At 34.4% G+C, this 25,585-nt stretch overlaps 2 protein-coding genes and 2 pseudogenes across 2 annotated transcripts in view; 1 reads left to right on the top strand and 3 right to left on the bottom strand.

Moving 5' to 3' along the window:
* Nucleotides 1-2,908: 2,908 nt before the first annotated feature.
* On the bottom strand, nt 2,909-4,146 carry LOC137822727 (endochitinase CH5B-like; annotated as a pseudogene).
* A 1,465-nt stretch (nt 4,147-5,611) lies between these two features.
* Nucleotides 5,612-25,585, bottom strand: part of LOC137822726 (protein HIGH CHLOROPHYLL FLUORESCENCE PHENOTYPE 244, chloroplastic) — a 40,526-nt gene continuing 20,552 nt past the window's right edge. Inside the window, exon 8 of the mRNA XM_068627679.1 lies at nt 5,612-5,974. Coding sequence (XP_068483780.1) covers nt 5,798-5,974 — 177 coding nt within the window. The 3' untranslated portion in view covers nt 5,612-5,797. The remainder of the gene's footprint in view (nt 5,975-25,585) is intronic.
* On the bottom strand, nt 19,119-20,415 carry LOC137821546 (endochitinase). Its single transcript, XM_068626189.1, has one exon. The coding sequence runs from the start codon at nt 20,234-20,236 to the stop codon at nt 19,232-19,234; it is 1,005 nt and encodes a 334-aa protein (XP_068482290.1). The 5' UTR covers nt 20,237-20,415; the 3' UTR covers nt 19,119-19,231.
* LOC137820539 (alanine--tRNA ligase, chloroplastic/mitochondrial-like) lies at nt 21,558-25,416 on the top strand (annotated as a pseudogene).

Below are 25,585 nucleotides of genomic sequence, written 5' to 3'. Positions count from 1 at the left end.
TCATTTGCATGTCGTCTATTGTAAATCAATGAGAAATTATATATTCTAAGAAAAATAACAATATTAATAATGACAATTATATAGAAAAATAGTGGATAATTACAAAAATATGTGGATGGTTTATAATGTGTTGTTTATTTAAATATGTTTGAACAGTTGTTTTTAATAATTTGATAATTTATTTTAAAATATAATTAAAACATATAAATATAAAATGGGAGAATTTTTTATACACGGTTATAAATGAAAAATATATATTGAAATTTAAGGGTAAAAATTTGTGAGGTGGACGATGCAATACCATTCTTAGTTCAAAGATTAATAATATATTATTAAAATAATTAAATATTACTTATTATGGATTATCTAAACTTTCATCTCAAATTTTCAAACATTAAAATGTTATTGTTTTGTATCAGAACTTCAGGTCGTATTAAATCCCTACTTTCAAACACCAATTCATATTCTGAAAGCTCTATTGTCCATTCATCATTCTACTTTAGTAAAACCTGCTTAATTGGCAAAAAATTCACAATAACTCCAAAATTCTAAAAATAATACATCAACCTTCTCGTTGTGATCACTACAACCAAAGCTGCCTTTTGAATTTTCTGATATTTATTTTGCTCCTTGGAGAATCCTTTTAGAATATATGGCCTTAAACAAGAGGGGAGGTGAATTGTTTATAAAAGATTTTCGAAAACTTTGAAGGTATAATGAAAGTCAATGAAGAATCACAGAGAAAGAAACTAAGGAAAGCAAAGTACAAAACTGTTTTAGTTGATGTCCAGAAAATCAACCAGTTGTTTTTGCGATTCAATCGATTGTTTTTATCAGCAGTTAATAAAAAACAACTTAAAACAGATATATGTGAGATCAGGGAAAAGAGAGAATCACACAAACATATTTATATTGGTTCACTCTTACACCAAGAGCTACAATCCCACTAAGCAATCAAAACCATATTACAAACACCACACACCAAAGTAGTGACATTGAACCCCTCAAGAAACACACTACCTTTGGCAAACCACATCTTGAACACCTCAAGAACACACAACACTCTCAGCAACACAAATACAGAAATACTGAAGATTGAGAAAGGATTACACCTGATCAAAGCACAACTGAAAAGTATACAATTGCAATCTTATTCCACTCTCACTTGAAAATCCAAAGCTTGATGTGAATCTTGAAAAGTTGAGATCAAATTTGTCAAACTGAATTCTCAAAATTGTTTCTTACCTTCCAGGAGCGTATAACAAACTATATATACTTCCAAAGGTTGGTAAAAACATTTAAAGCATAAGCGTATTCAATTAGAAATCATTTAAGACAGATTCACCAATCAAAATTGAATTCTGTTAGGATTTTCAAAGACACAATCGGTTGAAATCACAAAACAACCGATTGAATTTGTTTGACAACAAAGTCAACCAAGTCAAACAGCTTTCAACCCTTTTCAAAAGCCTCTAAGAGTAAAACAACTGGTTGATTCGACAAAACAACAGGTTTTATTTCACTTGGTTAGAAAAACATCCATTTTCAAAAAGGTTTTAATTCACATCAGTTTTAGATTCAACAATGGAGTGGATTACACTTTAATTTACCCAAATCCCACCACACACAACAACCACTCCATCCTTTCATCAAACACCTTAGATTTGGATTCTTCAAAGCTCTTGATCACTCTTGATAAATAATCTCTCCCTATTTGATGAAGACAAATCCCTGGTTGCTTGTGTTAGTCTTGTTTGAATTTGAAACAACACCTGTAAAACAGAAACTATGCAAACCCAAAGCATCTTTAATAGCAGGTTATGATGGCACACTAACTAGTTTTCTGCATAACCACAAGAGTAGAAAAAACCAGCCACAAACAATGCCAAAACTACCAAACTGCAGCACCAAAATCAATCCAGCATATGCAACAGAAACTAAAACACACTTCAATCAGAGTTATAGCAGTTTTAAGACAACACATAAACCATATTCTTCCCCTATTTTTCTTCACAAATAGAATTAAGAAGAGATAAAAACAAAATTAGGAAAGTGATGTCCAAAATTAAAGCAAGATAAGCATAAAGATAACTAAAACTTTGCTTCAATCTTCCTTTCTGTACTGCAGCTCAAATAGTTGGTTTTGAACAACTTAAATTTGTTCATCAAGGTTCTGGAAACGTGTATCCATACTTTGGAATCTGTCATCAAAGTTATGAAAATTTGTAGCACAAAAATCATGGAGATTCCTTTGGTTGGGAAAGATACGGGTCTTGGAAGTCTTGCAGTTGATAGAAACATATACCAGTGCAGGTTGAATCTTCCCTCGCCTTGTCGTGCTCATTACGATATTTGATCCATGCTGTCATGTTTTCATGGACAGAGTCTCCTTCGATACCATACAATAAATTTGAATTAATACATTGTAAAACTATTAATATGATATAATTAATTTGACTTAATCTACTTAAATTTTTATAATTGAAAATGAAATGACATATTTGGAGATCTTATATATGATATTTTATTTTATATAAGTGAGTGTAAATCTCATTTCATAAGTTGATTTTATGAGTCAGATAAGTTTAGAGTCCGCTTCTTAACATATATCAAAGTCGTTTAATTCATAAGTTGATTTTATGGGTAAGTTTAAAGTCCGCTTCTTAATATATATTAAAGTCGTTTAAAAGTTGATTCTAATAAATGTTTGTTGAATCTATCGTATCACCTATTATCGGACCGTTATTAGATAAAAATATTTTTAAAAATCCCACGTAATTTTCCATAAATCTATTTTATGAAAATGAGTTAGCTCATCATTTTATTATATAATAACTAAAATATTTGTATGCAGATGAATGAAAAATAATAAAAAATAAAAGAGTAGCATGTTGATGTGCATATGGTATATAGAAGTAGTGAATTTATTGATAGATGGTGGGAAAAGTGTTATTGGAAAGTTGTGATCAGAAAGGGAAACACAGATTTATGAGTTTATTTATTCTGATGGGATGGCAGTGTCACTGAGAGGTGACAAGGTCAGAGAGGAAGAGTGAATTTCCAAATGGAGTCTGAGAGTAGCAGTCAAGGTTGTTGCCATAACCAACTCCAAGCAGATCACAGTATCTCTTGAAGAATCCGATGCGGTCTTGAACCCTGCTGTCCTGTCCTCGCCCGCACTCCAGGCCTCCGTTGATGATGTTCGTCACAGTGCCGTAGCCGGGAAGCCGGCGGGCGGCGACGTCGGCAGAGGAGGGGGTCCATCGAGAGGTGATGACGTCGTGGGAGGAAGGTTGGGGGACTGTGCGGTCATCCAGAACCAGAGGGCGGACTTGAAGGAGATGACAGAGTCAGTGGCGACTAGATCAGGTTTGTTGAGCAAGTCAACCCCAATGGCCCTTCCGCACTGACCATAGTTGTAGTTCCAGGATATCTGGATGGGACCCCTGCCGTAGTACTGCTGCCCAGGGGCGCAGGGGAACTGGGGAGTGGCGGAGCAGTACGCACTGGGGTTCCGCTCCCTCACGAAGCAGTATCCCCATGCGTATGGTCCGTCGGGCGCAGTGGCCCATCCCCCGGTTGTTTCGTGAGACGTTTGCCCCAAGAAGGCCGCAATCTCCCTCTTGCGAGTGGCCGTGTCTCCGGTGTTTCCGAAGCTGGGGTAAGCCTTGGCGGCGGCGATGAAGGCATCGTAGGTGTAGAAGCCTTTGGCTGGGCATGCTCCGTCGTTGCGATGTTTGAGCACCTGGTCGAAGGTGGACCTGGATATGAGGGCGCTGAGATCAGTAGGAGCAGGAGACGGTCCCCCGCACTGGCTCTGGCAATCCTTGCCGCAGTAGTCAGTGGTGGAGCCGCACCACCCGAACTGGCTGCAACAGTTGCCCCCTGGGCAGAGTGCACCTCCTGCTTGCCTTCCACACTGCTCTCCGTAGCTTCCTCCAACTAACAGCATCCACACCACTCCTACACTGCATATCATAATCATCATCCTATTCTTCTTCATTTCTCTTTCTCTTTCTCTCTTTCCGTTTCCCTTCCTTCCCTCTCTCTTTTATACTCTTACTTTACCATCATAATCAATTTCTTCAACATTAACTATTCTTAATTTTACTTTTCTCCTCCTTCCACCTCACCCTCATTATTCATTTCCCAAGTTTTGATCTAAACTGTTTTTATTTTATTAAAACACCGCTTCCGTCCCAACATTGCCAAACCTTTCTGCGGGCCCACCCCGGCGGCTTCCCAAGCGTGAAGACTGGAAGACCACGACCAAACACAGTGAACCAGAACCAAGCGATAATCATTTTGAATTTGGGAGTGGAAAATTCAAGGGTTGGGGAGCGAAATTAAGTTGTAGTTGTGTAGATTGATATAAATTAGAGAAGAAAGTTAGTTTATTAAAATATGTGGATGATGTGAAAGTTGTAAGAGTATTTTAAATTATTTTTTATAATGTAAATAGTAAAATTATAAATTTTATTTTTTTTATATAAAAAAATGGATAAATAATTATTAATTTTGTTTATATTTTAGTTAATTAAAATAATTTAAAGTTTTATTTATAAATAAAAAATAATAATGTAAAATTCAAAGAAATAATTAAATTTAATTTTAATTTTAAGTATAATTTTTTTTATTTACTATTTTATTAATTTAAATTAATTTTATTACATAAGTTAATTTATTTAGATAGTTTTAAAATGAAGCCTCGAAGAATCAAATGAAGATTAGGATGATAATTTCATTTGTAAGGTTAGGATGATAACTTCATGTGTAACGTGACTTTCTCTTCATCACTTTATCCTCTATCTTTTATTTTTTAGATGATTCCTCAACCTTTTTACTTTCTCTCCATCATCCCCTCGCTCGCATGTAACACTTAAACGGGGTGGCACCCACACATCCATCGTCAAAAACAGTATGACCTCTAAAGTAAACAAAGTGTTAAAAAACAGACCACAAACAAAAATAATCATTCATTTATTTCTTTTTTTTAATTACTATTGTATTTACATATGATCAATTCACATATAAAGTAACAAAACTATTTCATATTATTTCTTTCTTCTTCAATTTAATCAAAATACATGTTAAGCACTAAAATTCATTTCCTATTAAGTTCAAGGTGTCATAGTGTAATTAGACTACAATCAAACATAGATATTTTATAATTATTTAAAATTGTTGAAGGTGTAATTACACTACAATCAAGCATAGCGTTCTTAAGTTTCAAATTCATTTCTTCCATCAACCAACGATTACAACCACAACTATTTAACACTTCCAAACTACAACAATATAATCAAAATTTCTCAATAGTCTTCACAAAAGCAAAACATAATAAGAGTTTAAAAATCGTATTATAATTTACATATTAAAGTATGACACAAAGCATTCATTATAAAGAAATAAATGTATAAATTTTATTAATCATGTTATAATTTTTTTTTTATACTTTGCATTAACAACCTAAGTCTATTTTTAAATAAATTGTTCTTTCATATAAACTATATTTCTATCTATTATTTCATAATAATATGTTTACAAAAATGTGTTATATTTTTTTTTCTTTTTACTTTCACTGTTCAACGCAAATATGATAATTTGGCAATTAATAAAGAGTATTGTCTTTTATATTTATCAAGATACGTAAATACATGTTTGAATTTTATGGTAAATCCTCAACTTTCTTAGGTACACCAACCAACCGGAAAAAAATTGAAAAAAAATATATAAATGTCAAAGAGACTTCTAAATATCTACATCTTTTAACTGGTTTTATATTACAAATAATGTTTCAGAAGTAAATATCCGTTTGCTTTGACTGGGCCTTGAGATCCTTCAATTTCTTTAATATGTTACTGAAGTAGTCTTGCAAATACTTCTCCAATGTAATTATGTCTTTTGAGTCAACCCCAAGAAGATTGTATGTATCCGCCATGGGAACAGAAAACACAGTATCGCTGCTAAGGACCTGCATATTATTTTTCCATTTAAGCATATCTTATTACCACCTCGAGGAAATGCAAAAGCTTTGTATACACTAAATTCTATTTATTCACTATATTTTGGTGATACTATGATATAACATAACCTTCCATTTGTTTCACAGACAACTTAATGAACGTTTAGTTCATAGCTATCTGATTGAATCGTGAATGTCCAGTAAAATAAATAAATAATTACTGAATAAATAAAACTGGTGAACAAAGATTAATAATAAATTATAAATTTTGAGAATATAACAAATCTATATAACTGAAAAGATACACATTTGAAGTTCAATCCAAAAAATTAAAACACAAATTCTTCCTACACCCAATTTTTTTAACTTGCACTCAACATAGTTTTAAATTTCCAAAAATGCAGTTCATTGTGAAAATGAAAATCCAGAATTGAAAATAATACATTATGAAAAAGTAGATATGGAAGAGATTATTTTGTTTCGAAAATAATAAACCAGAAAAAAAATCAAAATCTCATTCTAGATAAGAAAATCCAAAATTAAAAATAATACATTCTGAAAAAGTCCATTTTGAATAAAAAAAAGTCCACAATACAAAAAATTCATTCTGACAAAAAATATCTGGAAACATATTTTGGAAAAGGGTGATAGTAGGGGAGACCTTGAAGGAGCGTTTTTACCAATTATTGATGAGAAGGTTGTGGAATTAAGTACACACATTGAGGTTGATGTGAAGAACAAAGCGCCACGTATCTTTGAGGAGCTGAAGAGAGAAGAGCTTCGGTTTGTGCAGACACTGGAGAGAGGAGAAAAGTTGCTTGAGGAGAAATTTGTCGATGCCTGAAGTGGACTTTAAGTCTAACTCAACTCTATAAAACCGGCTCAATGAGGTGAGGTTTGCACCCACTTATATACTATGAAAGGCACTAATCACTAGTCAATATGGGATCTCCAACACACCCCCGTCACACTGAGACTGCCAACTCGTGCGTGAGACTATATATTATGAGTGGTCCGATAGCGGCCCGATAGTGGGTGACACTATAGGCCCAACACAAACAATCGCTAGGATAGGCTCGAAATGGCTCTTATACCATATTAAGAAGTGGACTTTAAGCCTAACTCAACCCCATAAAATCGTGTCTCAATGAGGTGAGGTAAATTACAATCTAATTAGGTAGGGATACTAATCATGAGATTCTATCATTATTAAATTAATTGCATATAATTATGGACAATGTCGTACACTATTGCATACAATAATTGCATATAATTTAATAATTATTATTTTCTTATTACTCCCCTCAAGTTGGTAGGTGAAGATCATGAACCCCAACTTGTGTCGTAGCGTCAAAAACCGTTCCTTGCCCAGTGTCTTCGTAAAAATATCAGCGAGTTGATACGTGTCAGTACCTATGAAGGACTGATTATCTCAACTTGTAATTTTTCTCGTACAATGTGGTAGTCTATCTCAATGTGTTTTGTGTGTTCATGAAATACTGGGTTTGCTGTTATATGGCTTGATTGTCACAGAAAAGTTGAGCTCGCAAGTTACATGGCACCTTTAAATCCTGCAACAGATATCGCAACCAAACTATCTCCAAAGAAGTATTGGTCATCAAGCGGTATTCTGCTTCCGCTGATGATCTTGATACGTTTGTCTTTTTTTTTTTTAATTCCATGAGATAATAGAAGAACCAAGAAAAATGCAATAACCATATACTGATCTCTGAGTTGTCTGACAACCTCCCCAATCTGAGTCGCAATAAGCTGTCAATGTCAGATTGTTTTCGAATGGCAATAACAATCCTTGTCCTGATGATCCTTTGATGTACTTTAGGACTCGAATTGCGGCATCCCAATGAGGTTTCCGTGGATCCTGTGTATATTGACTTAGGGTCCGAACCGAAAATGCTATGTTAGGCCGAATAACCGTGAGGTATATCGGTCGTCCCACGAGTCGCCTGTATTTGACTTTATCATTTAATAACTCTCCCTCGTCTGGTGTGAGTTTTAGGTATTGTTCCATTGGAAATTTGTCTGGACGAGCACCTGTGAGTCTCGTATCCTGCAAAATATCAAGCGCATATTTTCTTTGGGACATGTAAATACCAGCCTTGGAACGTGAAAATTCAATCCTTAGAAAATATTTTAGGTCTTCAAGATCTTTAGTGCGAAATTGTTGTAATAGACAATCTTTAACACACTGAATTTCTGTAAAATAATTTCTTGTCAAAAGAATATCATCCACATAAATCAAAAGGGCAATAAATGATGAGTTATTCTGTCTTGTGAATAGAGAGTAATGGACTGTTGAAATTCTACAGATTTAATCACATGTGTTGAAAACCATGTCTGAGATGCTTGTTTGAGACCATAAAGTGATTTGTTGAGTCGACATACAATGTTCTCCCCTGTCGATGATGCTCGGGTGACAAGTCCATGTAAATAATTTCATGCAATGTGTCATGTAAAAAGGCATTTTGCACATCTATCTGGTGAGTAAACCAATTTTTGGCTGCTGCAATAGTGAGGAGAAAGTTGTTAATTTTTTGTTGTTGGTGAGAAAGTTTCAGAATAGTCGACACCTTCAAAATGAGTGTACCCCTTTGCGACAAGGCGCGCCTTATATTTGTCGACGCTACCATCTGAGTTGTACTTTATTTTATAGACCCATTTGCATCTGATGGGTTTCTGCCCAGCGGGTAACGGTGTCAAGGTTCACATTTGATTTAGCTGCAAGGCAGAAAGCTCTTCGTCCATTGCTTTTTGACAATTTGGATCAAGGATAGCCTGAGCATAAGTGTGAGGTTCTTTGGTGGTTGTGATGTTAGAAAGATATGCACTATGTGTAGAAGAAAATCGTGAATTAGAAAGAAAATTATGCATAGATACCTGGTTCCATTCGGTCAGTCTTGGGCAGTGGTGGAATGATTGGCTAGGGATCCCGTTACGTAGTCTTGAAGCCAGGAAGGTAGGGTTGATGTGCGACTAGATCGTCGAACAGGAAGGTCGGTTGGAGAAGGGTTGGTAATGAGTTGGTAATGGGTGCTAGACTTCTTGGCATGGGAGAAGAAGGTTGGTCTACTAGAGGTTATGACGAGTAGGAGAAGAAGGTTGGTTTGATGGAAGTTCAGGTGCATTGTGACGAGTAAAAGAAGAGGGTTGGTTTGATGGAGGTTCAGGTGTATTGTGACGAGTAGGAGAAGAAAGTTGGTTTTGGTGGAGGTTCAGGTGCATTCTGATGAGTAAGAGAAGAAGATTGATCGAGTGAATGTTGGACAGAAGTGGGTAAGTCAATGTCAATAATGGGCAAAATACCTTGTGATGGAGGTGAGGATTGCATCTGGAACTGTTGGCAGAATGGGAAAACACTTTCATGGAAGATGACATCCCGACTTGTAAAAAAAGTGTCTGCATCCATATCAAATAATTTGTATGCTTCTTTATTGAGGGGATAACCAATGAAGATTTTTGCTTAGGGTGAAACAACAGTTGCATAACATAGGCAACCAAAAGAGTTTTTAACTGAGAGAGTGAAGGTGGACGATTATATATCGTCTCAAAAGGTGATTTACTTTTTAGAAATGGTGTTGGCAAGCGATTAATGATATATGTGGCGGTTAAAACGCATTCCCCCAAAATTCTAATGGTAAATGGGATTGAAATATGAGAGCTCGTGTTGTGTTTAAAATGTGTCTATGTTTACGTTCTACAACTCCTTTATTTGTATACTTTTTAATTAGTATTTTCGTAAAATAAAAAATTCCAGGGCTGTTGTTGGCTTGGTCATTTTCAGCATATTGCACCATTTCTTTCAAGCACTTTTGAGCATACGTTCTTCTCGGCAATATTGATTTTGCATGTAATTACGTGTTATAATTAATATATTAATATCACTTTATGAAGGCTAAGCCAGAAGAAGTGACAACAAGGGTAGAAAACCTTTTAGAGGAGTTACGGGCAGTGAGAAATGAAAATTCTGCAGTACGTGCAAAAGCAGAAGTCTACAAAGCTTCCGTTATTGCGAGCAAAGCATTGTTGGTGGGGAATTCAAAACAGTACAGGTAATGTTTCTCCGAGTGAGGGTATATGTTGCCCTGATAATGGGGGAGAGGGATCTCTTCAGTTTTAGCTACCTGAAGATGTTTCTTTGATATAGAAGTTTTGCAACCTTTTCTCACTTGAAGTTTTTATCGTCAAAACCAAACAAATCTGACAATTAAGAAGCAGATTGCATCACATTACTGGTAGTCCATTGAATATATAGTTTTATGATTGTTACAGAAATTATTAGAAATTAAGTTGAAAGGATGTCAAGTGCCCTCGACAAGGCTCGGTCAGAACTCATGGCTACTCTATGTGAAAAAGGGAATTGAATTCTTATACGCTTAGCAAATCCTTTTATGCTAAAGCAACAGAATATATCGATTTTCGCTGTCTGGAAAATACATCACAAATCACAGGATAAAAGGGTCGGAAGCTGAAGAAAAAGTATTCTGGCAATTCCAGTGGCATGTAATGGAAGTTTCAAAATAGTATAGAGCTAGTAAAATGTTGGTTATTAGTGTGACTTTATTCTCCTGACACAAATTGGTATGGTATGCGTTCACACAATCCAACTGGTAAATTTTGGCATGCGCATCTCAGATTGGATGTAAATGCAAAACACTATATACACGAAAGATAGTTTTGATAGTGAACGACGATCAGGTGGATTCACTCCTTTCTATCTTGATTGCTCTGGATGATGTTAGACTGAAGCTTTTTGATGGCGATGGGAAAGACCAACTTGTGTTATGAACTGAGATGAAATCAACTATTGTTAAAGATAAAACTGTTTGATGAAAGTACCTGAATGATTTTACGTCTAACAACTTCACCGCTGAGAAAGTTGCCAACTGTTGTGGGTGAAACGCTACGTCAGAAAAAAAAAAATAGCTTAATGTTGTCGGACTCCAAGAGGCCTCCCGAAGCTGAACCACATTTACAACCCCGTCATGAAGATTGAATAAGAGGATCCGATTCAGAAAGAAAAGATATAAGAAAATTGTATTTACAAAGAAAGAAAATGTTTTATTCTTATGTATTTACATAACTTCATGTAGTGAAACCTAATCTCTCCAAATTACAATTTAATTAGACAGATTCACTCATCAGATTCTATCATTATTACATTAATTGTATACAATAATTGCGTATAATTTGATAATTATTATTTCCTTAATACTCATTCCAAGTTGGTAGGTGAATGTGCATTTATGTAATGTCGCTGATGCGCATATATTTATTCACACTCACTAGCCTTATTCATAGATTATTGGACTATAATAATAAATAACTCCATTGTTTTAATTAATATTCTTATAATTGGGTTTATTTAGGCCTTAACTATTATTGTTGTTAATTTTGTGTTTTTAGAGTAAATTATCTGGAGGAAGCATCTACCTTTGTGAACGGGCCAAATATGCAAAAGTCCAAGTTACTTCTTGAACCAAAACAAGAAACAAATTCTGAGGAAAAAAAAAGAGAAAATAAAATCTACAATATATCAGAAACAGAATTGGAAGCAAATCTTCTGCAAAATACAAGAATTTTGGAAAGATGGAAAATTGGAAACGGTTAACAAAATATAAACTACAATATTTTCCCAAGATCCTTGGAGCAGAAAAGTCTATAAAAGGACACAAGTATCAAGTCTATAATTGGAAATTGTTTCTTAGTTTCTTTTCTTCTTTGTAATTCTTTTGTTTTGCCTCCCCATGGAAGGCTAAACCTTTTTTGTTGATTCTTTTGTAATTTCTCATTGAGTTTTGAGGTTTTATTCAATAAAAGTTTCATTTTTCAATTCTTTATAACAGTTGTTTTTATTGTCTAATCTTCTGAAAAACTAGTTTTTGTGAGAGCTTGTACTTGAACGCATGATTGAGAGTTTAATATGGAACAAAGTGGGTATTGATTAAACTAGTAAACGCATGTTTTACTAGTGAGTTTCACTTGAATCAGATCAACGCATGTTCAATCTGGTTTAGCTCTGGTGGAGGATTGAGAAAGGATTAATCTTTAGAGAACCTGTGAAGAATTCAATGGTGGAAAAACTTGGGATCAACCGCTTTTTATTTTCTATTTCAATCTCTTTTATATTTTCTGCATAACTATCTTAAGCCCCTTTTTTTTATTATTGTTGTTACTAACTTTTATTGCTTGTAGATAAATTCTAAACACTGATATACTAATTTTACTATTGGATTCGTTGGGAGACGACTTAGGGTCATCTAACCACAATTATATACTATCATTTCTCTAGTGTTAGACAATACAAATCTACGCTAGAATCATATTAATTTGACAGCAAAACGACAATGTGGCAGTCTATCTCAATGTGTTTTGTGCGTTCATGAAATACTATATGTAATGTCGCGCAATCAAACTATCTCCAAACAAGTATTGGCCATCGCGTGGTATTTTGCTTCCGTTTATGATCTTGTTTGTTTTTTTGACTTTCATGATATAATAGAAGAACTAAAAATGAAATACCCAGATACTTATCTCCAAGTTGTCTGACAACCTCCCCAGTCTGAGTTGCAATAAGCTGTCAATGTTAGATTGTTTTCGGATGGCAATAGCAATCCTTGTCCCGATGATATACTTTAGAACTCGAATTGCGGCATCCAATGAGGTTTCCGTAGATCCTGTATACATTGACTTAGGGTCCGAACCGAAAATGCTATGTATTTGACTCGATCCTTTATTTTTTAGTAAGGGTGTTGGCAAGCGATTAATGATATATGTGGCAGTTAAAACGCATTCTCCCAAAATTCTAATGGTAAATGAGACTGAAATAGGAGGGCTCGTATGTGTCTATGTTTGTGTTCTACTACATTTTGTTGAGGAGTGTACATACACGTGCGTTGACATTCAATACTTTTTTGAGAAAAAAATTACGCATAGAAATAAATTCCAATCCATTGTCAACGCGAATGGTTTTAATAGATGCCTGAAATTGATTTTGTGCAAAAGTAATGAATGATTCTAAGAGATGTTTGGGTTTCAGACTTGTGATTCATAAGAAATAACCAAGTACGGTAACTTGTCTGTTTAGCTTTGGAACAAATACTACAATTATTATGAATGAGAATGAGATTTTTAGTGATAGAATAGGTAGTAAGGAAGATGCAAGTTGTAGACACGAAGGATGTTCGAGGTGCTTGTGTCATAAATCAGGGTCAGGTTTGAGATGTGTGGACTTGGTTTGGAAGAGGGGCCAATCATCCTCCCGTAGCCAAGTCCTACAAAACACAACCATGTGGAGTAAAAACGACACAACAATGTAGTGAATTGGTTATCTTACTAACGGATATGAGATTTAAATTAAAAGAAAAAACGCAAAGAACATCTTTGTGAGTGATATTGTCATTGAATTTAATTGTGCTCGATGAGATGGGCGCAGTTAAGCCTGTGGGCAGATTAACATTTGGAATAAATGATGATGAAGTGTGTGTGAAAAATTGTGAATCAGATGCAAAATGATTGGTTGCTCCACTATCCAAAATCCATGGTTTTCTAAAAGCAGAATTAATAGACGAGTTTTGGGCAAGCAGACCTGCAGCGCTAACAAACGTGTCACTTTTATCGTTAGCCAATTGTTGAATTTGCTCGGCGGTGAAGCCTAGGTTTTTGTCGGACTCGTTACTGTGTCTTCTTTGCCAGACATTTCTTATTTAAACGGATAAAAAATGGAGAGGCTACACCAAGAGCACACCAAGATCGGTGCTCGGTACTCTAATAAAGATGTTTTATTCTTTTATATGTATATATAATTACAATCTAATTAGCAGTATCAATTCATCATATGAGATAGATTCTATCATTATTAAATTAATTGCATATAATTAGATACAATATCGTATAATATTGCATACAATAATTACGTATAATTTAATCATTATTATTTTCTTAACAAAAGAGGATGAGTTGGGATATTTAAACACCACAAAGCACGTAGAAGGAAAACGGCTCTGAACAAGAACCTGTTCAGTCTTCCAATGTCGCTTTCCATCAAACACCTTGCCGTAATCTACCAAAAAATCATTTTAGAACATTCATTTTAAATTGTAAATTGTTTTATATAGCTGTTCCATAATAATAAATTTCATTGCGAGAAGTTCCGGAACAAATCATAAGAAATTATTAAACATCACCTCTATAATATCCATTTAGAAAGGGAAGATAATGCATGACCTTAAATGTTAAATCATGTTTACAAAACTTTTATTTTGAAGTGTTAAAAAAATGTTAGTACTCATTTGCATGTCGTCTATTGTAAATCAATGAGAAATTATATATTCTAAGAAAAATAACAATATTAATAATGACAATTATATAGAAAAATAGTGGATAATTACAAAAATATGTGGATGGTTTATAATGTGTTGTGTTATTTAAATATGTTTGAACAGTTGTTTTTAATAATTTGATAATTTATTTTAAAATATAATTAAAACATATAAATATAAAATGGGAGAATTTTTTATACACGGTTATAAATGAAAAATATATATTGAAATTTAAGGGTAAAAATTTGTGAGGTGGACGATGCAATACCATTCTTAGTTCAAAGATTAATAATATATTATTAAAATAATTAAATATTACTTATTATGGATTATCTAAACTTTCATCTCAAATTTTCAAACATTAAAATGTTATTGTTTTGTATCAGAACTTCAGGTCGTATTAAATCCCTACTTTCAAACACCAATTCATATTCTGAAAGCTCTATTGTCCATTTCATCATTCTACCTTTAGTAAAACCTGCTTAATTGGCAAAAAAAAATTCACAATAACTCAAAATTCTAAAAATAATACATCAACCTTCTCGTTGTGATCACTACAACCAAAGCTGCCTTTTGAATTTTCTGATATCTTATTTTGCTCCTTGGAGAATCCTTTTAGAATATATGGCCTTAAACAAGAGGGGAGGTGAATTGTTTATAAAAGATTTTCGAAAACTTTGAAGGTATAATGAAAGTCAATGAAGAATCACAGAGAAAGAAACTAAGGAAAGCAAAGTACAAAACTGTTTTAGTTGATGTCCAGAAAATCAACCAGTTGTTTTTGCGATTCAATCGATTGTTTTTATCAGCAGTTAATAAAAAACAACTTAAAACAGATATATGTGAGATCAGGAAAAGAGAGAATCACACAAACATATTTATATTGGTTCACTCTTACACCAAGAGCTACAATCCACTAAGCAATCAAAACCATATTACAAACACCACACACCAAAGTAGTGACATTGAACCCCTCAAGAAACACACTACCTTTGGCAAACCACATCTTGAACACCTCAAGAACACACAACACTCTCAGCAACACAAATACAGAAATACTGAAGATTGAGAAAGGATTACACCTGATCAAAGCACAACTGAAAAGTATACAATTGCAATCTTATTCCACTCTCACTTGAAAATCCAAAGCTTGATGTGAATCTTGAAAAGTTGAGATCAAATTTGTCAAACTGAATTCTCAAAATTGTTTCTTACCTTCCAGGAGCGTATAACAAACTATATATACTTCCAAAGGTTGGTCAAAAACATTTAAAGCATAAGCGTATTCAATTAGAAATCATTTAAGACAGATTCACCAATCAAAATTGAATTCTGTTAGGATTTTCAAAGACACAATCGGTTGAAATCACAAAACAACCGATTGAATTTGTTTGACAACAAAGTCAACCAAGTCAAACAGCTTTCAACCCTTTTCAAAAGCCTCTAAGAGTAAAACAACTGGTTGATTCGACAAAACAACAGGTTTTATTTCACTTGGTTAGAAAAACATCCATTTTCAAAAAGGTTTTAATTCACATCAGTTTTAGATTCAACAATGGAGTGGATTACACTTTAATTTACCCAAATCCCACCCACACACAACAACCACTCCATCCTTTCATCAAACACCTTAGATTTGGATTCTTCAAAGCTCTTGATCACTCTTGATAAATAATCTCTCCCTATTTGATGAAGACAAATCCCTGGTTGCTTGTGTTAGTCTTGTTTGAATTTGAAACAACACCTGTAAAACAGAAACTATGCAAACCCAAAGCATCTTTAATAGCAGGTTATGATGGCACACTAACTAGTTTTCTGCATAACCACAAGAGTAGAAAAACCAGCCACAAACAATGCCAAAACTACCAAAACTGCAGCACCAAAACCAATCCAGCATATGCAACAGAAACTAAAACACACTTCAATCAGAGTTATAGCAGTTTTAAGACAACACATAAACCATATTCTTCCCCTATTTTTCTTCACAAATAGAATTAAGAAGAGATAAAAACAAAATTAGGAAAGTGATGTCCAAAAATTAAAGCAAGATAAGCATAAAGATAACTAAAACTTTGCTTCAATCTTCCTTTCTGTACTGCAGCTCAAATAGTTGGTTTTGAACAACTTAAATTTGTTCATCAAGGTTCTGGAAACGTGTATCCATACTTTGGAATCTGTCATCAAAGTTATGAAAATTTGTAGCACAAAAATCATGGAGATTCCTTTGGTTTTCAGCAAAGTTGTCCATCCTATTAACCATAAACCTCTCAAAATGAGACATTGAGATAATCTTTTCTCCTTGATTTCCAGCACTTGTTCCATCACCTATATCAGCAGCAGCATGTTCTTCTTGAGCATCAACTCCAGCACCTTCAACATCAAAATCTTCCTCTTCTTGTTGAGCTTGCACACCACTTGAGGAACCACCTTGATCACCATCTTTGCTTACCCATTTTCCACTAATCTTGGTGAAACCCATCTTGCTAAGTGAACCATTGTTCACTTCAAGAGATGATTTCACAACTTCAGTTTGTTCTTCCTCAAGGTCCACTTCAAAATAATTCAAGAATTTAGAAATCAAAACAGCATATGGATAGTGATAATCACTTAACCTCATTGATTTCTGCATGCGTTCCTTGATGATGTGGATCCAATTAATCTTGACTTTGCTCATAATACAATACATGTAGACAAGATCCTCCTCAGTAAGCACAGAATGATTGCTCCCCCTAGGTGTGAGCATCCATGTCACAATTAGCCTTTCATTCAACTTAAGACCTCCCACTGAAAAAATACTCACTTTAGCTTGAGGATTCTTCAAGCAATTCTTGTAAAATTGTATTTTGTTAAATTCCTCCACCACACCAATGTTCCCTTTGTTAATCCAATGATGGCAGTCCATACTTCATGTGTAATCTCCATATCAACCCCTTTTACATGAGAAACAAGGTTATTTCCAACAAAGTGAAGGTTGGTATAGAATACCCTTATAAGATCAGGATATGTGTTTCCTGACATCTCCAAGAACCTCTTCAGCATCTGTTCTTTGAGAAGAATTCTCAGCTCACCTAGCTTCTGCTCCTTTAACCAAGTCAAAGAGATAAGCTTTGGATTGTTTATTGTCTTCCTACTTGTTTCATGAAGATATTTCTCGATCTTTTCATCTTCATCCGAGAACCATGCCTCAATGCGTCCTCCCCTTCTTACAATCCTTGTTTTGATCCTCTTTGATGAGGGGGGTGTGGGTCCCACGAAGACAAAGAGAAAAATAGAAAAGCAAAATGAGATTCTTGGGCAGATTTTCAAACCAACAAGAGATGTGGCAATGGGTTGTTTTTGTGAAGAGAAACAACTGCATATGAGTTTATATATTCACATAAAACAGTTCCAATCCTTGACATTTAGTGGGTTTCAGTCTTCAAGAAAGAGAACATGGTCCAAGGTTACAAAGTGGAACGTCACTCAGTGGCAGATTTCACATGGTGGCACATGAATACTTTGACTAGTCATAAAGATTCTTAATTTTTCAAGAAATTATGGAATATATTCCATTTATGACAAAAGTAACACCCTTCTCAACGAAATCAGACCCATGATAATTTCACTTTGACCCATAACTGCTTGGGGAAAGAATCTGCAACAGTCAGAATGTAAAACAGATTAATTCAATTTTAATGCAGTGTTCTAGATTTTCAAAATCAGTTTTTTAATTCTCCAACTCTTCTTCTAGTGCCTTGACTCTGTTTTCAAGTTAGTTATTCAACCCTTTCAATTGATTGTTTAAGAGAGTCAAACGATTAGCTTGCTCATGTGTTTTTTTTAAAAGCTTGAAGAAGTTGACTATAACTTTCAACATTTAAAAAAGTAGAATAACTTACATAAAAACATATATTAAAATTTAAGGATAAAAATTTGTGAGGTGGACGATGCAATACCATTCTTAGTTCAAAGATTAATAATATAATTATTAAAATAATTAAATATTACTTATTATTGATTATCTAAACTTTCATCTCAAATTTTCAAACATTAAAATGTTACTCTGTTGTACAGATTTATGTGTTTTACATTTTCCAATGCATAGATTTCTAAACTTTCTCTTCTCCTTATATCTTTAATTACAAAGAGTAAATCATTAAATTCAAACACACTGTTAAAATTGTGTGTAAAGTAGTTAATATATATATTGAGTTTAAAGATAAAGTAAAAAAAGAATAGTTAGATTGAATATTTTGGGTGGGAAAGTTACGGGTCTTGGAAGTCTTGCAGTTGATAGAAACATATACCAGTGCAGGTTGAATCTTCCCTCGCCTTGTCGTGCTCATTACGATATTTGATCCATGCTGTCATGTTTTCATGGACAGAGTCTCCTTCCATACCATACAATAAATTTGAATTAATACATTGTAAAACTATTAATATGATATAATTAATTTGACTTAATCTACTTAAATTTTTATAATTGAAAATGAAATGAAATATTTGGAGATCTTATATATGATATTTTATTTTATATAAATGAGTATAAATCTTATTTTATAAGTTGATTTTAAAGTCCGTTTTATCAAAATCGTTTAATTCATAAGTTGATTTTATGACTCAACTTTTTAATATGTATCAAAGTCGTTTAAAAGTTTATCCTAACAAATGTTTGTTGAGTCTATCGTATCATCTATTATCGGAACATTTTTATAAATCTATTTTATAGAGATGAGTTAACTCATCATTTTATTATATAATAACTAAAATATTTGTAAGTAGATGAATGGAAAAAAATAATAATAATAAAAGAGTAGCGTGTTGATGTGCATATGGTATATAGAAGTAGTGAATTTATTGATAGATGGTGGGAAAAGTGTTATTGGAAAAGTTGTGATCAGAAAGTGAAACACAGATCTATGAGTTTATTTATTCTGATGGGATGACAGTGTCACTGAGAGGTGACAAGGTCAGAGAGTAAGAGTGAATTTCCAAATGGAGTCTGAGAGTAGCAGTCAAGGTTGTTGCCATAACCGACTCCAAGCAGATCACAGTATCTCTTGAAGAATCCGATGCGGTCTTGAACCCTGCTGTCCTGTCCTCGCCCGCACTCCAGGCCTCCGTTGATGATGTTCGTCACAGTGCCGTAGCCGGGAAGCCGGCGGGCGGCGACGTCGGCAGAGGAGGGGGTCCATCGAGAGGTGATGACGTCGTGGGAGGAAGGCTTGGGGGACTGTGCGGTCATCCAGAACCAGAGGGCGGACTTGAAGGAGATGACAGAGTCAGTGGCGACTAGATCAGGTTTGTTGAGCAAGTCAACCCCAATGGCCCTTCCGCACTGACCGTAGTTGTAGTTCCAGGATATCTGGATGGGACCCCTGCCGTAGTACTGCTGCCCAGGGGCGCAGGGGAACTGGGGAGTGGCGGAGCAGTACGTGCTGGGGTTCCGCTCCCTCACGAAGCAGTATCCCCATGCGTATGGTCCGTCGGGCGCAGTGGCCCATCCCCCGGTTGTTTCGTGAGACGTTTGCCCCAAGAAGGCCGCAATCTCCCTCTTGCGAGTGGCCGTGTCTCCGGTGTTTCCGAAGCTGGGGTAAGCCTTGGCGGCGGCGATGAAGGCATCGTAGGTGTAGAAGCCTTTGGCTGGGCAGGCTCCGTCGTTGCGATGTTTGAGCATCTGGTCGAAGGTGGACCTGGATATGAGGGCGCTGAGATCAGTAGGAGCAGGAGACGGTCCCCCGCACTGGCTCTGGCAACCCGGGCCGCAGTAGTCGGTGGTGGAGCCGCACCACCCGAACTGGCTGCAACAGTTGCCCCCTGGGCAGAGTGCACCTCCTGCTTGCCTTCCACACTGCTCTCCGTAGCTTCCTCCAACCAACAACAGCATCCACACCACTCCTACGCTCCATATCATCATCATCATCCTATTCTTCTTCATTTCTCTCTCTCTTTCCATTTCCCTTCCTCACCTCTCTCTTTTATACTCATACTTTACCATAACTTATCTTAGTTTTACTTTTCTTCTCCTTCCACCTTACCTTCATTATTGATTGGATAATAATACATTAAGAAACCAAATTTTTATACAACTCTTATACTATTATTTTAATATATTTTAATATTATTTAATTATAAAAAAAATAATTATATATATTTATTTTTAAATTTATTACATTAATAATTATATACAACTTCAAAAAAATTCAAACTATCATTTTTCTTATTCATTTCACAAATTTTCATCTAAACTTTTTTTTTATTTTATTAAAGAAAAATATTACATTAACAACGAGTATACAATTAAAATCTTCTTTCATTATCTAAAATTTCTACTTTTATATTATATAATAAAAATATTTTTTATCATTCCTTAAAACACGGGGCCCACCATTACCAAACCTTTCTGCGGGCCCACCCCGGCGGCTTCCCAAGCGTGATGACCAGGAAGAGCGAACCAGAACCAAATGATAATCTTGCATATAAAGAGCAGGCCACAAACAAGGATAATCATCCATTTATATCTTTTTTTTTAATTACTATTCTATTTACATATGACCAATTCACATATCAAGTAATAAAACTATTTCATATTATTTCTTCCTTTTCAATTTAATCAAAATTCATGTTCAGCATTAAAGATTCATTTCCTATTAAGTTCAAGGTGTCACAGACTACAATCAAACATAGATTTTTATAATTATTTAAAATTGTTGAAGGTGTAATTACACTACAATCAAGCATAGCGTTCTTAAGTTTCAAACTACTTTCGTAAACTAACATGAACATTTCTTCCATCAACCAACGATTACAACCACAACTATTTAACACTTCCAAACTACAACAATATAATCAAAATTTCTCAATAGTCTTCACAAAAGCAAAACATAATAAGAGTTTAAAAATCGTATTATAATTTACATATTAAAGTATGACACAAAACATTCATTATAAAGAAATAAATGTATAAATTTTATTAATCATGTTATAATTATTATTATTTTATACTTTGCATTAACAACCTAAGTCTATTTTTAAATAAATTGTTCTTTCATATAAAATATATTTCTATCTAATATTTCATAATTTTTAAAATTAATATGTTTACAAAAATGTGTTATATTTTTTACTGTTCAACGCAAATATGATAATTTGGAAATTAATAAAGAGTATTGTCTTTTATATTTATCAAGATACGTAAATACATGTTTGAATTTTATGGTACATCCTCAACTTTCTTAGGTACACCAACCGGAAAAAAATTGAAAAAAAAAATATAAATGTCAAAGAGAGTTCTAGATATCTACATCCCTGAACTGGTTTTATATTACAAATAATGTTTCAGAAGTAAATATCCGTTTGCTTTGACTGGGCCTTGAGATCCTTCAATTTCTTTAATATGTTACTGAAGTAGTCTTGCAAATATTTCTCCAATGTAATTATGTCTTTTGAATCAACCCCAAGAAGAAGATTGTATGTATCCGCCATGGACAAGTAATAAATAAATAATTACTGAATAAATAAAACTGGTGAACAAAGATTAATAATAAATTATAAATTTTGAGAATATAACAAATCTATATAACTGAAAAGATACACATTTGAAGTTGAATCCCAAAAATTAAAAGACAAATTCTTCCTACTTCCAATCTTTTTTAACCTCCACTCAACCCCGTTTTAAATTTCCAAAAATGATGAAAATCTAGAATTAAAAATAATACATTTAGATATGAAAGAGATTATTGTGTTTCCAAAATAAAAATATAGAATGATAAAAAAATCCAGAATTAAAAATAATATATTCAAAATTCCATTCTTAATAAAAAAAATCCACAACAAAAAAAATTCATTCTCAACAAAAAAATCTAAAAACGTATTCTGGAAAAGGGTGATTCTAGGGGAGACCTTGAAGGAGCGTTTTTACCAATTATTGCTGAGAAGGTTGTGGAATTAAATACACACATTGAGGCTGATGTGAAGAACAAAGCGCCACGTATCTTTTGAGGAGCTGAAGAGAGAAGAGCTTCTGTTTGTGCAGACACTGGAGAGAAGAGAAAAGTTGCTTGAGGAGAAACTTGCTGATGCCTTATCAAGTGCAGAAAGAAATGGAACTGTTCCTTGCATGGCTGGCGAAGATGTGTTTCTGTTGTATGATACTTATGGATATCCAATGGAAATAACAAAAGAAGTGGCTGAAGAACGTGGTGTGAGTATTGATATGGATGGTTTTGATATTGAGATGGAAAAGCAAAGGCGTCAATCTCAAGCTGCACACAATACTATTAAACTTGCCATTGAAAATGGGGAAAATATTGCAGAGAATGTACCTGACACTGAATTTATTGGATATGACAGACTTCATTGTAAAGCAATGATAGAAAGCCTCATGGTGAATGGAAATCCAGCTGTACAGGTCAGTGAAGGGAGTAATGTGAAAGTTTTACTGAATAAGACCATTTTATGTTGAATCGGGGTCAAATTTGGCGATCATGGTTTTCTATATATTTCAGAGGGTGATAATCAACTAAAAGCTGTTGTGGAGATAATAGATGTTCAGAAATCATTTGGCAACATATTTGTGCACAAGGGTACAGTCCAAAAGGGTGTTGTAGAGGTTGGCAAAGAAGTGGAAGCAGCAGTTGATATGAAGCTGAGGCAGCGAGCTAAGGTGCAAGAACTGTTGATTTGCTTGTTTATAGTCATATATTTTCAGATTTTCAAACTTACAAGTTGTTCAAATTATAATAAGTATAGTTGGGTTTTGTAGGTCCATCATACTGCTACTCACTCATCTACTACAAACTGCCCTTAAAAAAGTTATTGGTCAGGAGACTTCACAAGCTGGTTCACTGGTGGCATTTGATCGTCTCAGGTTTGATTTCAACTTCCACCGACCACTTCATGATACTGAACTTGCTGAAATTGAAGTGCTAATCATTGGATGGATTGAAGATGCAACACTACTTCAAACCAAAGTGATGCCTCTGGCTGATGCAAAAAGTGCTGCTGGGGCTATTGCAATGTTTGGAGAAAAATATGGAGAAGAGGTAGGATTTACTTCAAACACTTGTAGTATTGACCTTCAAAGTTCGATTGTATTACTTTTGTTTTAGTAGTTCTAAGCTTGTAGACTACGTTTATCATGACATGTGTATTCAAAGTAGGTGAACCCGGTTGAAGTGAAGTTTGAACTGGGTGTCGCTGGATGCTAGTTTTATGTAGTGTAGAGAACCCGGTTGAAGACAGTTTGGGGGCTTGTATGCATTGAAATACCAACAAGATGGGCCAAGGGATGGGTAGGAGGTATCTGGGGCTGCAGCAGAGGGAAAGAAGTCAGGGAATTACATGTTTGATGTAGATCCAGGGGTACAGGATGTTGGGACTAGCTGCCATGTTCTTACTGCATAATTTAGAGGCACTTTGGTAGCTGTTTGTTGTATTTTTTTTATGGTTTGGTTGCCTTAATTTAGATATGATTATAGCTACAAATGGTGAATGATTTTGTGTAAGGGTTGGAACATCGATGTTCTTTTTAATTTAATTCTATTATTTGCTGATAAAAAAAAAAGAAAAAAAAGTAGGTGAACTTCAGGTAAGGTTTAAAATACAACTAACGCTCAAAACAATACTTCTTATGACTTAAATTCCCTTTTTACTATTGTTAGATTGCTACTCATGCCAAAAAAAGTGCAAATTTGAAATACGTCCAATTACAATTGTCATTTCTGATGTACTAGTAATTATCCCTGTATTTCTGACATGCGCTTGCACATGGACCAGAGTAGTAAATCATGTACAGCACAGTAAGAAACTTGTTCTGTAAATCCTATTAGGAGAATATCCTGTTAATGAAACTGAAAATAATGTTTAATCCTATTTGCCCATCACTTCAATGATAGATTACAGTTATTTGTTCCAGATCTTCTCATCAATCAAGGAAAAGATTAAGAATTTGTATTTATGAAGCTGATGTATTATGCAGCTTATTTTGGCTTCAAATTTGGTGTACTGCAGGTACGTGTCGTAGAGATTTCCGGTGTATCAATGGAACTATGTGGTGGGACTCACGTCAATAATACTTCTGAAATTCTCGGTTAATATCAATAAGGACTTAGATATTAGGGAATACCTAAATTTCATATCGAGTAGTATAGGATGTTTGGTGAAGTACTTAAGTGGTTTGATTCGCCCCCTTAGCAACTAGCTTCTAAGGAAGGATTCCTCAAATACTTGGGTATGAATAAATTAGTATTAGAGTTGGTGGTTGGTGTCTTAAAAAGAGTTACCTTTGAAGGGGTTGAATACATAGGCTCAGTGAAGAGTTGTAGAGTATCAATTGCAAGACCTTGGCTTTCAGGGTACGCTCGATGAAGTACTTAACTAGCTTGATCCTTCCCCTTTCACAAATCCCTTTTAAGCTTCCGTTATTGCGAGCAAAGCATCGTTGGTGGGGAATTCAAAACAGTACAGGTAATGTTTCTCCGTGTGATGGTATATGTTGCCCTGATAATGGGGGAGAGAGATCTCTTCAGTTTTAGCTACCTGAAGATGTTTCTTTGATATAGAAGTTTTGCAACCTTTTCTCACTTGAAGTTTTTATCGTCAAAACCAAACAAATCTGACAATTAAGAAGCAGATTGCATCACATTACTGGTAGTCCATTGAATATATAGTTTTATGATTGTTACAGAAATTATTAGAAATTAAGTTGAAAGGATGTCCCTTGTATTTATATTTCCTTATCTTGTTTTTTTTACTGAGTATTCCATTATGTTGTTAAACTAATTAGTAGGACTTGACAAAAAATTATCTTTAAAAATTTGTTAAACATTAAGCAGATGTATCGTTTTTATTTATTTCTTGTTGAAAATTTGCAGGGTACTAGTTGAGTGTTTCGATGATGTTGATGCTGATTCACTTAAAAGTGCCGCAGAATATTTACTGGAAACACTAACAGATCCAGCAGCCGTGGTACTGGGCTCATGTCCTGGTGAAGGGAAGGTTAGCCTAGTTGCTGCTTTTTCACCAGGGGTGGTTGATCAGGGATTCAGGCAGGTAAGTTTATTGAACAAATAGTAAAATCACTATAAGAAAAAATGTTTTTAGAAACTATTTTTCTTTTCTAAACGCTAATTTTAGAAATTAATTTTGATTCTAATTTAGAAACCAATTTAGTTACCATTAAATAAAAACCAATTTAGTAACTAAATATATAGAAACTAATTTAGTAACCAATTATATAGAAACTAAATTAACAACCAATTTCATTAAAACTAATTTAGTGACCAAAATATATAGAAGTTCATTT

Source organism: Phaseolus vulgaris, chromosome 9, assembly GCF_000499845.2.
Source record: "Phaseolus vulgaris cultivar G19833 chromosome 9, P. vulgaris v2.0, whole genome shotgun sequence".
In the NCBI taxonomy this organism is placed as follows: domain Eukaryota; kingdom Viridiplantae; phylum Streptophyta; class Magnoliopsida; order Fabales; family Fabaceae; genus Phaseolus; species Phaseolus vulgaris.
The sequence above is the reverse complement of the archived record's forward strand: the minus strand, read 5'-3'. Positions and strand labels throughout refer to the sequence as shown.